Source organism: Mesoplodon mirus (genome assembly GCF_964341445.2).
Source record: "Mesoplodon mirus genome assembly, chromosome: 5".
In the NCBI taxonomy this organism is placed as follows: domain Eukaryota; kingdom Metazoa; phylum Chordata; class Mammalia; order Artiodactyla; family Ziphiidae; genus Mesoplodon; species Mesoplodon mirus.
Genome location: NC_138980.1, coordinates 31,192,535 through 31,210,079, shown reverse-complemented (window position 1 = coordinate 31,210,079; position 17,545 = coordinate 31,192,535). Strand labels below are relative to the sequence as shown.

The 17,545-nt window shown below is 41.4% G+C and overlaps 1 protein-coding gene across 5 annotated transcripts in view; it reads left to right on the top strand.

The window, feature by feature from the left end:
* The window catches only part of NSD1 (nuclear receptor binding SET domain protein 1), a 127,151-nt gene that overhangs the window by 32,648 nt on the left and 76,958 nt on the right, over positions 1–17,545 (top strand). For all 5 annotated transcript variants that reach the window (XM_082622697.1, XM_082622698.1, XM_082622695.1 and 2 more), the window contains one exon: positions 13,792–13,927. In XM_082622697.1, the coding sequence (XP_082478823.1) occupies positions 13,792–13,927 (136 nt within the window). The remainder of the gene's footprint in view (positions 1–13,791; positions 13,928–17,545) is intronic.

The window sequence follows — 17,545 nt, the reverse complement described above, 5'->3', positions numbered from 1 at the left end:
TAACTGTCCAGAGTCTCACAGGTGGTTTAAGAGCATAGCAGAAATTAAGTCCATGCATTTCCCTCTTCTGGCAGTGTGTATAATTCCTGATTTAATTACAAGCAAATGTAATGTATATAAGGGATTAAGACTTTAAAGACTTACTGAATTACAAATGCACAGAATAGTATAGATATTTATCTTCTTACCCTGCTTTATCTCATAGTCTTGGACAAGTCATTTGGTCCCTCTGTCTTTCACATTCTGTTTGGGAATAGTTTATCCCTCAGAGAGGACATTCATTTTTAATGTTATAATACCATATAAATCATGTAACAGCATTGGAATTGTGTTACTATTTAAATATTTTTAGGTCAGTTATTTGGAAATTGAAATATTTTTATAAACATAGTGTTAAATGGAGGTTAAGTGCCTATACTGCCATATTAATCCTTAAAGTAGTTTAAATGTACCTTTTCAAAGAAATACAGTGAATAATATTACAGCAGCTGCTTTTTGAGTTGTAACTATGTGTTAGGCGCTTTATAACTTTATGAAGTATAATTTCAGAGAGCCTAGGTTTGTTTTCTTTTTTTTTTTTTTTTTTGGCGTTATGCGGGCCTCTCACTGTTGTGGCCTCTCCCGTTGCGGAGCACAGGCTCAGCGGCCATGGCTCACGGGCCCAGCCGCTCCGCGGCATGTGGGATCTTCCCGGACCGGGGCACGAACCCGTGTTGCCTGCATCGGCAGGCGGACTCTCAACCACTGCACCACCAGGGAAGCCTGGAGAGCCTAGGTTTTTAACCATTACACTGTGCTCTTAAAATGATACCTTTATACTTACTAATAATTAACATAAAAAATAAATAGAACCCTTAAATGTTGACACTTAGGGTAGAATCAGGTTTGCACAGAGGAGGAAGAACAAGTTTCTGATATCAGGGTTTTGACATAATGGGAGTTGACACCTATAGTGCTAACACATTACCGGCTACTGGTACTTAACATATTAATAATGTTTACGTATTAGCTTATTCAGTACTTCCAGTAGCCCTGTGAAGTAGGCATTATTAATTGTCCCCATTTTACAGATACAGATGAGGCACAGAGACAAAGCACTTGCAGATTTTTTTCAAGGCAGGCAGTTCAGAGGATTATAATGCTTATTTCTTTGGTGCACTTTTCTCACTGTGGTAGGAAATTCTGTCTTGCTGCATTTCTATACATTTTTATTTTTCCCTTCAAAGGAAATGTGTGTTAAAATTTACTTTAAAATATTATGCAAGATGTACTAAAAACCATGAAATTGGATACTTTAAAGTGGTTAAAAAGGTGGTTTTGTGATAGTGAGTTTTATTTTTAAAAAACTATGCACATAATACATGTTCAGTGTACAAAAATTAGAAAATGTAGATAAGCCCAAAATCACTTGACAGTATCCACAGATCCATTTATCATTCCGACCTCTATCCTTCCAGACATTTTTTTGTATGTTTGTGTATGAAAATGTATCTCCGTAAGGTTTGAGATCACTGTTTTACATGCCTTTTCCCTTAGTATATATGTATAAAATTTCTGTATAGCATTCAAACGTATAGGTGTTCTGTAATAGCCAAGTCTGTATCCAACATCTAGATTATTTTCGTTTCTTCCATCATTTAAAAATTGAAGAGATTAAGTTACATTTAAAATACTGTTTTTCTAAGTATGCCATGTTCTCTCAAATCATTTCTGAGGATTTTTTTCTTTTCTTTTATTTATTTATTTATTTATTTATTTATTTTTTGGCCACGTTGGGTCTTCGTTGCTGCGTGCGGTCTAGTTGCGGCGAGCGGAGGCTTCTCCTGTTGTGGAGCACAGGCTCCAGGCACACAGGCTTCAGTAGTTGTGGCGCACAGGCTCAATAGTTGTGGCTCACAAGCTCTAGAGTGCAGGCTCAGTAGTTGTGGTGCACGGGCTTAGCTGCTCCGCGGCATGTGGGATCTTCCTGGACCAGGGCTCGAACCCATGTCCCCTGCGTTGGCAGGTGGATTCTTAACCACTGAGCCACCAGGGAAGTCCCTCTTTTTTTTAAATTGAAGTATAGTTGCTTGTTTCTGAGATTTTAGTCACTGCCCTCCGTGGCTGAAGAAAAGGCTCTTGGCAAACCAGAAAATGTGTTGACAGCTGTAGAACAGCTTCAATGTCTTTGCTTGTGTGAATAGACTTTTTAAAGTTAGTTGATGTGTGTGTGTGTGTGTGTGTGTGTGTGTGTGTGTGTGTGTGTGTGTTTTGGCCCCGCTGTGCAGCTTGTGGAATCTTACTAGTTCCCCAACTAGGGATTGAACCCGGGCCCTGGCAGTGACAGCCCTGAGTCCTAACCACTGGACCGCCGGGGAATTCTCTTAAGTTAGTTGTTCTTGATAGGGGAATATTGGATTTTCAAAATATTTGGGGGAATGTGAGTTATATTTAAATATTGTGGAAATTCATATGTAAAGTGTAGAGTCCTGTGTAGAGAAAATTCTGGTTTATCTTCTGGGAATAGACTGGTGCAATGTTAAAATCATTTTTATTTTTTAATTTTAATTTATTTATTTTATTTTTGGCTGTGTTGGGTCTCTGTTTCTGTGCGAGGGCTTTCTCTAGTTGCGGCAAGCAGGGTCCACTCTTCATCGCGGTGCGTGGGCCTCTTCACTATCGCGGCCTCTCTTGTGGAGCACAGGCTCCAGATGCGCAGGCTCAGTAGTTGTGGCTCACGGGCCTAGTTGCTCCGTGGCAGGTGGGATCTTCCCAGACCAGGGCTCGAACCCGTGTCCCCTGCATTGGCAAGCAGATTCCCAACCACTGCGCCATCAGGGAACCCTAAAAGCATTTTTATTGTAGTCAGGTTTGAATCCCTGCATTGATATTTTAGTACTAGTTTTGTGAACCTGGGCAAATGACTTAATTTCTGCTTCAGTTTTTGCATGCATGATATGGAGAAAAACACACTCCTACTCTATTCTTAGAAGCTACTGTGACATCAGAGATAACTCAGTATTAAATATTAAGTGGTCAGCAGAGTGTCTGAGTTTTATTGTGACCTAATGTAGCTGGCTAGATCACTATACTTAGTACAGTTATTTTACTTAGCAGTTACTCAGTGTGTGATGTGGTTGAGATGCACTTTTAACCCTCTTCAATTCTGACTTGAATGAAATACTGTTGTGAGACTGGGTTGGAGAGTTATTTATTATTTATTTTTTTAAACTATCTTTGAAGAGGGCTGGGGACCCGAGAATGACTTTGAGCACTCACACATGACTATGAATGCTTCAATTGAAAATAATTGAAAATAGCTGGGGGGGGCTTCCCTGGTGGCTCAGTGGTTAAGAATCTGCCTGCCAGTGCGAGGGACACGGGTTCAAGCCCTGGCCCGGGAAGATCCCACATGCCGCGGAGCAACTAAGCCTGTGCGCCACAACTACTGAGCCTGCGCTCAAGAGCCCACAAGTCACAACTACCGAGCCCACGTGCCACAACTACTGAAGCCTGTGTGCCTAGAGCCCGTGCTCCTCAACAGGAGAAGCCACGACAATGAGAAGCCCGCACACTGCAACAAAGAGTAGCCCCAGCTCGCCACAACTAGAGAAACCCTGCGTGCAGCAACGAAGACCCAACACAGCTAAAAATAAAAACAAACAAAAAATAAAAAAATAGCCGGGGATGTTTCTAACACACAGTAATAAAACATTAAAAGTGGGTTCCATTTTCACTTGTGCTTAGAAAGGTTGAAGGCAGAGCCAAGGGAGGCAGAGAGGAAGGTTGGTCTGTAACCCTTCCCTAGAACCTAGGGTTAACTCCATAGCTTTCATGAAACCAAATTTGTTAGCGAACCCAGTTTCTGAATAGACAGACTTAACAGCAGTTCATGACACCATGACGGATAAATGTTGGGGAAAGAGACACTTCCATTGTACCAGAATATTTGTTTCGAATAGCCAAAGTGTGCCCCCTTTCCAAAATCTGGATATGTGGGAGATGAACTGGTAATCTGAAAGTTGCTTAGAGAACTATAGCTTTTTTTTTTTTTTAAGAACTATAGCTTTGAAATATAATACTCTGTGACTAAATTCTGATATGCTATCCTTGTCCCAAATTTAGTGCCCATTCCCAAGCCAGGGGGTTTTGGGGAATCTGTTGACCAAGCAATTCTAGCAGAGCTTAAAAAGAATCCTTACCCATTTCTACCCCTCAGGACTTAGTCCTTAGGCACCTTTCTCTACTATACTCACTTTAAAATAATTAATTAATTAATTACTATTTTTGGCTGCGTTAGGTCTTTGTTGCTGTGCACAGGCTTTCTCTTGTTGTGGCGAGCAGGGGCTCCTCTTTGTTGCAGTGCACAGGCTTCTCATTGCAGTGGCTTCCCTTGTTCTGGAGCATGGGCTCTAGGCACGCAGGCTTCAGTAGTTGTGGTGCGTGTGCTCAGTAGTTGTGGCGCACAGGCTTAGTTGCTCCGCGGCATGTGGGGTCTTCCCGGACCAGGGCTCGAACCCGTGTCCCCTGCACTGGCAGGTGGATTCTTAACCACTGCCCCACCAGGGAAGTCCCTGTACTACCTTTCTTGATGATCTTTTGTCATCAAGACTCTGCAAAGTTATCTCTCTTGTCTGGATCTTCAGAACTCCAGAATCATATATACATTGGTTTCTTGACTTTTTCATTAGGTTGTGAAATTGGAGTGTTATACTTGTTCAAACCAGATTCCGGATGTACTTCCCCAAACCTGCTTTTCCTGTAGTCTTCTCCATTTTAATAAATGGGAACTCCATCATTGCAGTGTTTAAGTCATAAAGGAATGATCCTTGATTTCTCTGTTTCTGTAGCATACACATCCAATCCGTCAGCAAATTTCACTGGCTTTTCCTGCTTTGTGCCCCCCCGCCCCAATCCCAGCTAGGTTCACGTAACTATGAACCTAGAGTTCACTGGAGTGGTCTCTCTGCTTTTCACCCCAGCACCCTGAGGCTGTTTTCACCATGGCAGTCAGAGTGATCCTTTTAAAATATCAGCCCTTCAAAGACTTCTATCTCACTCACAGTAAAAGGGCATAATAAGACATGTCTTGGGCTTCCCTGGTGGCGCAGTGGTTGAGAATCTGCCTGCTAATCCAGGGGACACGGGTTCGAGCCCTGGTCTGGGAAGATCCCACATGCCATGGAGCAACTAGGCCCGTGAGCCACAACTACTGAGCCTGCATGTCTGAAGCCTGTGCTCCACAAGAGAGGCCGCAATAGTGAAGAGGCCCACGCACCGCGATGAAGAGTGGCCCCCACTTGCCGCAACTAGAGAAAGTCCCCACACAGAAACGAAGACCCAACACAGCCAAAAATAAAAATAAAAATAAATAAATAAATAAAAGATTACTTTTTTTTTTAAAAAAAAGACATGTCTTCCTCTCCCTGAATCATATTTCTTCCTATTTTATAGGTCACATTGACTTTCTTTTCTTTTTTTTTTTAATTAATTATTGGCTGAGTTGGGTCTTTGTTGCTGGGTGTGGGCTTTCTCTAGTTGTGGCGAGTGGGGGCTACTTTTCGTTGCGGTGCATGGGCTTCTCATTGCGGTGGCTTCTCGTTGCAGAACACGGGCTCTAGGCGTGTGGGCTTCAGTAGTTGTGGCTCGCGGGCTCTAGAGTGCCGGCTCAGCTGTTGTGGCGCACAGGCGTAGTCGCTCCGCGGCATGTGGGGTCTTCCCGGACCAGGGCTCGAACCCATGTCCCCTGCATTGGCAGGCAGATTCTTAACCACTGCGCCACCAGGGAAGCCCGATTGTTCATTATTGATGTATAGAATTCAACTGATTTTTGTTTGTTGACTTTGTATCTTCATACTTTACTGAATTCATACATTAATTCTATAAGGTTTGTGTGTGTGTGGAATCTTTAGGATTTTCTACATATAAGACCTGTGAATAGAGATATTTTTACTTTTTCCTTTCCAATTTTGTTGGCTTTTATTTCTTGTGTACTTGCTCTGGCTAGAACATCCAGTAGTATGTTGAATAGAAGTGGAGAAAGCTGGCGTCCTTGCTGTGTTCCTGATCTTAGAGGGAAAACTTTCAGTCTTTCACCATTCAGCAGTATGCTCTCTGGATTTTTCATATATGGCTTTTATTATGTTTAGGTTGTTTTCTTCTTCTTTTTTCCTTTTTTAAAATATTTATTTTTGGCTGCATTGGGTCTTCGTTGCTGTGCACGGGTTTTCTCTAGCTGCGGCGAGCGGGGGCTACTCTTTGTTGTGGTGCACAGGCTTCTCATTGCGGTGGCTTCTCTTGTTGCGGAGCATGGGCTCCAGGCACGCGGGCGTCAGTAGTTGGGGCAGGTGGGCTCAGTAGTTGTGGCTCACGGGCTCTAGAGCGCAGGCTCAGTAGTTGTGGCGCACGGGCTTAGTTGCTCCGAGGCATGTGGGATCTTCTCGGACCGGGACACGAACCCGTGTCCCCTGCATCGGCAGGTGGACACTCAACCACTGCGCCACCAGGGGAAGCCCTGATCATGAGATTTTTATCCTTCATTCTGTGAATGTGGTGTATTAAATTTATATATTTTCATATGTTGAACAGTCCTGTGTTACAGTAATAAATCCCACTTGGTCATGGTGTTTTGTTTTGTTTTGGTTGTTTTTTTTAAATTGAGGTATAATGACATATAGCATTATATTAGTTTCAGCTGTTCAAAATAATGATTGATATATTTATATTACGGTTTTTTAATATGATGTTCAACTTGTTTTGCTGAATTTTGTTGAGGATTTTTGCATCAGTCTTTATAAAGGATATTGGTCTAGGACTTCCTTGACGGCTCAGTGGTTAAGAATCCGCCTGCCAGTTCAGGGGACACGGGCTCGAGCCCTGGTCCAGGAAGATCCAACATGCCGTGGAGCAACTAAGCCAGTGTGCCTCAACGACTGAGCCTGCACTCTGGAGCCCGCGAGCTGCAACTACTGAAGCCTGAATGCCTGGAGCCTGTGCTCTGCAGCAAAGGCCACCGCAATGAGTAGCCTGCGCACTGCAACGAGCAGTAGCCCCCACTCACTGCAACTAGAGAAAGCCTGCGCACAGCAATGAAGACCCAACATAGCCAAAAATAAATAAATAAAAAATAACTTATAAAAAAGGATATTGGTCTATAGCTTTTTCTTTGTCTGACTTTGGTATCAGTAATGCTGTCCTCAAAGAATAAGTTAAAGAGTTTATTCCTCTTTAGTTTTTTTCGAAAAGTTTGAGAAGGAGTGGTTAGTTCTTTAAATGTTTGGTACAATTTACCAGGGAAGCCACTGGGTCCAGGGCTTTTTTTCGCCACGCCTCACGGCATGCAGGACCATGGTTTCCAGATCAGGGATTTAACTCGTGCCCCCTGCATTAGAAGCGCAGAACCTTAACCACTGGACCACCAGGGAAGTCCCTACAGGGCTTTTCTTTGTGGGGAGATTTTTTGATTACTCACAAGTGATTCAGTCTCCTTACTAGTTACAGTAAGTATTGACATATTCTGTTTCTATGTCATTTAGTCTTGGCAGGTTTTGTGTTTTTAGGACTTGGTCTGTTTCATCCGAGTTATCCTATTTGTTGGTGTACAACTGTTGCTACTGCTCTCATAATCCTTTTTATTTCTGTAGAATCAGTAGTTATGTCCCCACTTTTGTTACTTCCTTCCGTGTGTTACTGTTGGCTTGTTATTTCTTTTTCATCCTCTTTCAGTCCCTTTTTTGAATTTGATCTGAAGTGTGTCTTCCAGGCAGTGTAGTTGTATAATATTTTTTTATCTCTTCTGTCAGTTTCTGCCTTTGAATTTTAAATCCATATACATTTTATGTAAATAGTGATAAGGTAGGATTGATATCCGTCATTTTGCTCTTTGTTTTTTATGTCTTGTATTTTTGTTCCTCTAATCCTTTGTTACTGCCTTCTTTTGTGTTAAACATTTTCTAGTATAACATTTTTATTTTTTTTTAATTTTTTTAATTTTAATTTTTTTTTTTTGGCGGTACACGGGCCTCTCACTGTTGTGGCCCCTCCCGTTGTGGAGCACAGGCTCTGGATGCGCAGGCTCAGCGGCCATGGCTCACGGGCCCAGCCGCTCCGCGGCATGTGGGATCTTCCCGGACCGGGGCACGAACTCGCGTCCCCTGCATCGGCAGGCGGACTCTCAACCACTGCGCCACCAGGGAAGCCCCTTTTATATTTTTAAAATTTGGTTTTTGGCTATGCCCCACAGACATACGGGATCTTAGTTCCCTGACCAGGGGATTAGCACCAATATGTTTCATCCAACTGGACATAGAGATATTAGGGAAAGCTGTTCTGAAATGTGCCCATCCGGCCAGTCTAAGCTCAGATGACATTTCTTCACTCCAGTCTTCCCTGACATTCTCCAGGTGCCTTAAGATCAGGAATTCATATTTGTGTTTCTTGTTGAGTTTTGTATGCAGGTGTTTAGTTGAATTATGGGCTTTACAAGGAGTTATTTTGGAGTCTTTCTTTCCCAGGTGAGATTTTTAAGCTCTTCTGAAGAGAAGAGTCATATTCCTTTTTTTTCCACCTTTAATTTTCCCTTGTTGTTATTTTCTGTATTTTCTTGTTTGGAAGCCTCACTTTGTTCTGGACTTCTTGCCTGTTTCTAATTTTTTATATACTAAGGCCACTTGGATTTGGATGTTGCTGTTCATTAATAATATGTATTTGTATAGACATTTTTCCCCAGTAAGTTTGTACATATTGTTTTATTTGGTCATCCTGGTAAATGAGTTAAATAGTAAGGAGGAAATTAATGTCTCAGGTTTATGAAAATCTTTACCCATGATACCTTTAATTTAATGAAACTATTTTTTGTTTGTGTTTCTCAGTGACATTTTTTTATCATAGTTTTGGCATAGTTTCTAAATAATTGGTATATCATATGTGTGGCTGTGTATTATATTTTCAGTATTCCATAACTTCATCTGCACTTTGTATATTTCATGGAGTTTTCAGCATAATTTGTTTAACAGGTCCCTTGTTGGATGTTAACATTTTTTTTTTTTTGCGCTATGCGGGCCTCTCACTGTTGTGGCCTCTCTCGTTGCGGAGCACAGGCTCCGGGCGCGCAGTCTCAGCGGCCATGGCTCACGGGCCCAGCCGCTCCGTGGCATGTGGGATCTTCCTGGACCGGGGCACGAACCCATGTCCCCTGCATCGGCAGGCGGACTCTCAACCACTGCGCCACCAGGGAAGCCCGGATGTTAACTTTTTTAAAAAAATAGAAGTATAGGTGATTTACAATGTTGTGTTTCTGGTGTACAGCAAAGTGATACAGTTATACACAAACACACATTCTTTTTCTGATTCTTTTCTAATTTAGTTTATTAGAAGGTATTGAATATAGTTCCCTGTGCTATACAGTATGACCTTGTTTATCTATTTTATATACAGTAGTTTGTATCTGCTAATCCCAAACTCCTAATTTATCCACCCCCTCTTTTCCCTTTGGTAACCGTAAGTTTGTTTTCTATGTCTGTGAGTCTGTTTCTGTTTTTTTGTTTTTTGTTTTCTTTTCGGTACGCGGGCTTCTCACTGTTGGGGCCCCTCCCATTGCGGAGCACAGGCTCCGGACGCGCAGGCTCAGCGGCCATGGCTCACGGGGCCCAGCCGCGCCGCGGCATGTGGGATCTTCCCAGACCGGGGCACGAACCCGTGTCCCCTGCATCGGCAGGCGGACTCTCAACCACTGCGCCACCAGGGAAGCCCCCTGTTTTGTAAATAAGTTCATTTGTATCATTTTTTAGATTCCACATATAAGTGATATCATATGATATTTGTCTTTCTCTAGGTCCATCCAGGTTGCTGCAAATGGCATTACTTCATTCTTTTTTATGGCTGAATGGAATTCCATTTTATATGTATACTGCATCTTTATCCATTCATCTGTCGACGGACATTTAGGTTGCTTCCATGTCTTGGCTATTGTAAATAGTGCTGCAGTGAACACTGAGGTGCATATATCTTTTGAAACTGGAGTTTTTTCTGGATATTTGCCCAGGAGTGGGATTGCTGGATCATATAGCAACTCTATTTTTAGTTTTTTAAGAAACCTTCATAGTGTTTTCCACAGTGGCTGCACCAATTTACATTCCCACCAACAGTGTAGGAGGGTTGTTCCCTTTTCTCCACACCCTCTCCGGCATTTATTATTTGTAGACTATCTATCTATCTATCTATCTATCTATCTATCTATTTATTTATTTATGGCTACGTTGGGTCTTTGTTGCTGTGTGCAGGCTTTCTCTGGTTGCAGTGAGTAGGGGCTACTCTTTGTTGCAGTGCATGGGCTTCTCACTGTGGTGGCTTCTCTTTGTTGTGGAGCACAGGCTCTAGGTGTGTGGGCTTTAGTAGTTGTGGCTCCCGGGCTCTATAGCACAGGCTCAGTAGTTGTGGCACATGGGCTTAGTTGCTCCACGGCATGTGGGATCTTCCTGGACCAGGGCTCGAACCCATGTCCCCTGCATTGGCAGGCGGATTATTATTATTATTATTATTATTTTGTAGAATCTGATCCATTCTTTTTTTTCTTCCAATTTTTATTTTTATTTTTATTTATTTATTTTTGGTTGCATTGGGTCTTCATTGCTGTGTGTGGGCTTTCTCTACTTGCGTCAAGCGGGGGCTGCTCTTCCTTGTGGTACTCAGGCTTCTCGTTGCGGTGGCTATTCTTGTTGTGGAGGTGCAGAGCATGGGCTCTAGGCATGTGGGCTTCAGTAGTTGTGGCACGTGAGCTCAGTGGTTGTGGCTTGCGGGCTCTAGAGTGCAGGCTCAGTAGTTGTGGCGCATGGGCTTAGTTGCTCTGCGGCATGTGGGATCTTCCCGGACCAGGGATCGAACCCTTGTCCCGTGCATTGGCAGGCGGATTGTTAACCACTGCGCCACCAGGGAAGTCCCTGTAGACTCTTTTTTTTTTTTTTTTTTTTGTGGTACGCGGCCTCTCACTGTTGTGGCCTCTCCCGTTGTGGAGCACAGGCTCTGGACGCGTAGGCTCAGCGGCCATGGCTCACAGGCCCAGCCGCTCCGCAGCATGTGGGATCTTCCCGGACCGGGGCACGAACCTGTGTCCCCTGCATCGGCAGGCGGACTCTCAACCACTGCGCCACCAGGGAAGCCCCTTGTAGACTTTTTAATGATGGCCATTCTGACTGCTGTGAGATGGTACGTCATTGTAGTTTTGATTTGCATTTCTCTAATAATTAGTGATGTTGAGCATTTTTTCATGTGCCTGTTGGCCATCTGTATGTCTTTGGAAAAATGTCTATTTAGATCTTTTGCTCACTTTTTGATTGGGTTGTTTGTTTTTTGTCATTGAGTTATAGGAGCTGTTTGTATTATATTTTGGAATATAGAATCACATTGTTTGCAAATATTTTCTCTCATTCCGTAGGTTGTCTAGGATGTTAACTTTCTGTTGTCATAAATAACTGCTTTAGTTATCTTTTTACAGTTCTTTTACTTTTTTGGATTATTTCCTTTGGGTTAAAATATCAGGAGTAGAATTAATAGTTATTTTCATTTTCATGGTTCGTGGTAGAGCAAGTGTTTCTTTCCTGGTTTTATTATGTCTTAGGGTGCTGATGCTGAATTAACTGACTTGTTTAAGATGACACAATTTATGATAGAGTCAGAAGACAACTCATTACTGCTTTGTGTGGTTGTGTGATTCTGGCTTCTGGCTTTAAGCAGTGCCACTCACGGTCTTTCTTATCCATGTATTATTGAAGCCTTGTGTTTTATGGCTTTACTTCCTGATCACTGATATATTCCTGATATATTACTACTATAATCACTTTGTAGTAGTAATATATGGCAAAGACAGAACCAGTATCACATTATAGATTGATTATGGCTGAATTTGTCATAAAGCATGTAATAATCATGGGGTGTTATTGTTATTGGATAGTAGTTGAGAGTTTGGGATCCTGAGTTGGACTGCCCAGGTTTGAATCCTGTCTCTGCCACCTACTACATAACTATATGACATATAGTAACATAGGAGTAATAATATAGTATCTACCTTAAGAGGATTAAAGGAGGAACAGTGCCTGGTATATAGCAGACGTCAAGTAAATGGTAGTATATTTAAAGTCGTTTAGGACTCAGATAAATAAGCAAGTCCATATTTATCAATGATTGCCAAATAAATGATTACAAATCAGATTATATCAGAAATTTATGGGAACCTACTCAAATTGTAGTTTTCAGTACAGGGGCATGTAAAAGAGTTTTCTATCCCATCTTGGTATCATGGTTTTAAAGTTTGAAAGCCAACTAGCTCTGAAGTAATTTTTTTTTCTGATAACTTACAGAATGATAACAGGCAAAAATGGCCCCTTGGGGCTTGCTTTTCAAAAAAAATGTTTTAAAAGTTGTAGTTTCTGTCTCATTTCCGAGTAACTCTGTATACATAGAAGAACTAATGACACTATTTTCAATAAGGGTATTCTGTGAGATTTACTTCTCTCTGAATGCCCAGTCTTAAAGTTGAATGGTAACTTTCAAATCATTGAATTGAGCCCAATACTTTGATATCCTTGAGTCCCAGGTATTACTCATCATTTTTATTTGAATGATTTCAGTCAATTCATTCAGCATATTCTTTATTGGACACTTAATATGTACTAGGTGGGTACTGTTTTAGGCATTAAGGAGGGACGACTGAGTCTGAGGGAGGAACTCACCAAGCCTTTTTTAGGACATAGCATTTATAGAAAATCATAATATTTGTAATGCCCCCTTGGAGTAAATGGAGTAGGTTGTCCTTTTTCCAAGTACCTTAGGTGCTGCTTTTAGCTACCCAGAAACAGCTCAGCACATGTGAACTCCTTTGTGTGGTTTATGGCTGGTGGGGAGCTCAGTCCTACTAAACACAAAGCCATCTTCCTCTCAGGGCAGGAGACCTCTGTACTGTTGATGCGGTGTTAAAGGCATGGGTATGGGTTTAGAGCTGAGATGGAAGCATTTGGATTGCAGATTAATTAGGTATTATTTTTGGAGAAAAGATGCAGCCAGGGTCTCTGCATTGGATATGTCCAGGGAGCTTGATTCATATTGTACTGTGCTTGAATGGTATCCCTTGGAGTTGCGCAGTGTACTGTTGTGGATGCAGCCTCTCTTGCATGTCCTGGGAAAAATACGTCAGTTGTGCTGACATTGCAAGAATCTAGCCTGTAGCTTTCAGGATTATTTCATTACGCCATCATTGTTAATTAATTAGTAAGAATGTCTGTGTTTGAGAAAGATGTAGAGTATCACCTGCAGAAGGGACCACAGTCTCCCCCTCCCACCTCCCCCAGTTTATTGAGATAAAGTTGGCATATAACACTGTAGTGGGATCAGAGTCTCTTGACATTGTTAAATTTCTTCCCCTCCCCACCCCCCACCCCCCACCCCCCACCCCTGTTGTGTTGTGATCCAAGGACTTGGGCAAAGATATCTTTTCCTTGGGATGATTCTGTTTATTTATTATTTCAGTTTTTAGCTCTTTAAAAATTTGAAATAGCTTATTTATTTTCCTAGAATGTATGTAGTTTACTTATGTAAAGCAAATGTAAATTGAGAGCTACTACTGACTTTATAAAGGGCTGTGTTATAAATAGTTAAGATAAAGTAATTTTTAATTGTACTTATTTTGTAATTGTGGTTAAGCTGGAGTGTTTTCATCTAGTATTCATTGGTAATGCTCTCTCAGAAGGCTAGTGGAAAGATGATACGTTGTTTCAAAAGGTTCTGATTTTTATTGATGCCCCATGTTTTGTCTGTCTCAAGTGTCAGCCCAAGAAAAAGGCTACGCCACTGAAGTATGAAGTTGGAGATCTCATCTGGGCAAAATTCAAGAGACGCCCTTGGTGGCCCTGCAGGATTTGTTCTGATCCATTGATTAACACGCACTCAAAAATGAAAGGTAATACTTGCAGTTGATTATACATGATAAAATACAGTGTGGAATTATCAACTTGCAGTTTCCGTTAGTAATAATTCATTTTTACCTTTGAGCATTTAATTAATGAATTGTTATTATGTATTTTATCTTTTCTGGATTTTTTTTAAGGTTTGTTTTATTTTACTCTATGATTTTAAAATTCTCAATTATTCTATCTGTAGATGCCAGAAAATGTTAGGCTTATTAGCTAACGTTTACATTGTCCAGAATCACTTTTCAGTATATTTATGTTTTTCTACTTCAGTCTTCATGTTTGTATCATTTTTGTTAGTTTTAAAGCTGAAACAGTTATAAAGATTGCTTGTAAGTCATTTTGAATTTTAAAGTCTTGATTTAGACTATTCTCTATAGTTACTAAAGTTTGTTACTTATTTGGTTGTTCTGTATGAATCTTACGTGCCTTAACTTTAAAATGGTATAAGATAAGGGCTCAAACTTCATTTTGAGCTCCCTTTTTTCTGTTAAGATAGTTCGTGATTTTATTGTAGTCTTTTTTTTTTTTTGCGGTACATGGGCCTCTCACTGTTGTGGCCTCTCCCGTTGCGGAGCACAGGCTCCGGATGCGCAGGCTCAGCTGCTATGGCTCACGGGCCCAGCCGCTCCGCAGCATGTGGGATCTTCCCGGACCGGGGCACGAACCCGTGTCGCCTGCATCGGCAGGCGGACTCTCAACCACTGCGCCACCAGGGAAGCCCTTTATTGTAGTTTTAATATATGTGTTTTAGGTTTTAAATTGGATATATATGCACAAGATTTAAAAAATCTCTGGTCTGCCCCACTCTTTACCTCTCCTTTCAAAAAGTAACCAGTTGTCATTAATGTTTCTTTCTAGACTTCCTTTATGTAAATCCAACTATATATTCTCATCTCCCTACCCCCTTTGATTTAATTTAACATAAACATAGCATATTGTATGTATGTTCTACAGGTTTTTGGGGGGTTAAAAATTTTATTTATTTAATTAATTTTTATTTTTGGCTGTGCGCGGGCTTTCTCTAATTGCGGTGGGTGGGGGCTATTCTTTGTTGCGGTGTGTGGGCTTCTCATTGCAGTGGCTTCTATTATTGCGGAGCATGGGCTCTAGGCGCGTGGGCTTAAGTAGTTGTGGCTCACGGGTTCTAGAGCGCAGGCTCGGTAGTTGTGGCACATGGGCTTAGTTGCTCCGTGGCATATGGGATCTTCCCGGACCAGGGCTCGAACCCGTGTCCCCTGCATTGGCAGGCGGATTCTTAACCACTGTGCCCCCAGGGAAGCCCCTGTTCTACAGTTTTTTCACTTCTTTCACTTCTTGGAGATTTTTCCATTGAAAACTTTTTTTTTTTTTTGAACAGCTCCATAATTTTCCTCTTTTTGAATATGGTGTGCTTTATATAACCATTCCCCTGTTGATGGATATTTAGGTTGTTTCTAATCTTGTGTTAGAAAGATTATACGTAAAATACATACGTATATACATACACATGTGTGTTTGTGTGTGTACAAAACAGTGCTATAAAGAATAACTATGTGTTTCATGTATTCATGTCTATTTATCTGTAGGATAACTTGCCACAAGTAGTATGTTGGATTTTATTTTATATTTTGAATATTAATAGTGAAGTGCCCAAAGACCTTTATAGCTCACTGTTTAAAGAAAATGATATCAAACTTTGTGACCTGTTTGAACATTTAAATTCTACTAGTAGAAAATTCTTTTAGTCCTCCCCTTCTACCCTTCCTATGCCTGTGAGACTGATGGTTTCTTACTCATTGTGATATTCTTTATATGCACTAGTTGGGTCTGTGCCATTGTTCAACAAGTAATAAGTACATTCTATAGGTACTATGCTAGGTGTTGGGATCCAGTAATTGGCAAAACATTTTGCTTCCCTTTGTGTATAATTAGAGTCCAGTTAAAGGGTGAAGGCACCAGCAAGTAATCAGACAAATAGTTAACTGAGAGGTGTGTTCAAGGCAAAATATTGATGTACAGTTACTGATACTAATGGGGGTACCTAACCTGGACTTTTGGTTCAGGGGTAGTCAGGGCCAATTTCGCTAGTAAAATTATCTTTGATCTGAGACCTGATAGGACAAGTAGGAATTAACCAGGGAAAAAAAGATGGTTCCAAGCACAGAAAGTAGTATATGTTCAATCCCTGAAAGGGCTGCAGCCCATAGAGTGATGGAAGGTGGTACAGTATGAGGCTGGAGAAATAGATATGGGTCAAATCATACAGCATTTTGTAGACTTCATTAGCAATTTTGTATTTTTTCCTAAGAATAATAGGATACCATTAAAGAGCTATGAGCAGAGGGAGATGTGATCTGATTCGTGTCTTTTAAAGTTCACTCTGAGTGCAGTGTGGAAAATGATTTCGAGGGGGACACAAATCAGAGGAGATAATCAAAGGGTCATTGCAGGGATTATGGTGAGATTATAGTTGTGAGTAGGGAATGAAGAACTATTGAGATAAAATCTATATGATTTGCTAATGGACAGATAATGGGGAGTGAGGGAGAATGAAGCCTAAGGTTTCTATATCTCAGGCTGGTTCCCAAGTTTTTAGCTTTACCAGTACATACATAGTGTTCTCATTTACTGAGAGCACTGGAACATCTATAACTTGGAGGTGACATCTGCTTGTTGATATTAGTCAAAGCCATGGGTAGGGCATGGATGAGATGGCCTTGGGATAAAATATACGGTGAGAAAAAAGGTGGCTTCGAGAAAGCCAACATTTGAGGTCTGTAAGGAGGAGACTTGAGTGTGCAAAAGAGATGGGAGAAAATCAGAGATGGAAGAGAAATACCCGGAGAATATGGCTTTGATGGTGACTGGAGTGGTGGTGGTGTTGTTTGCCGCTGTGTGAAGCATGTGGGATCTTAGTTCCCTGACCAGGGATGGAGCCCACGCCCCCGGCAGTGGCAGTGTGGAGTCTTAACCACTGGACCACCAGGGAATTCCCTAATAATAGTTTTTAAGAAGATTCTTCTTAACTTGGTTTATTACAGCATAGAATTAGTGTGGCTCTTTATAGTACTGAAGGGAACTAATATTTGAATAAACCTATTGTCCTAAAATTCCTACCCATGACTCTGTCTTCCTGACACCTTCCCTTCATAACCACTCTTGGAGGAATCATCAACTTTCTCCACTTCCAGATGGCCACTCATTTCTGAACACACTGAAATTTCTCATTCTCTCCTTTTATTCCACTAACCTTGTTCTAAGCAGAGTTATTAGTGACCTGGTAATACCGTGGATACTAGTTTTTAATTTTTTGGTTGTCTGGTGCAGGAAAACTCTTCCTCGTAGTAACCCTCTATCTTGTTCTTGACTTTCATGTTCTCTTCTCCTCCTCCTTCTTTCCATCCTTGTTAACTCTTGAGTTTTCACTGTCATCAGTGAACTGGATTCATCTCCACAGTGCTAGTGTTTCCCCAGGCTTCAAATCTGTATCCCAACTCTGTGCTTGAAGCTTTCACCAGGAGGTCCTTTAGGCACTCAAGGTCAGCTTGTTTAAAACTGACCTAATTATTTTCCTCCTCAAACCAGTACTTTCTCTTTCATTTCCTGCCTTAGTGAATAAATACTGC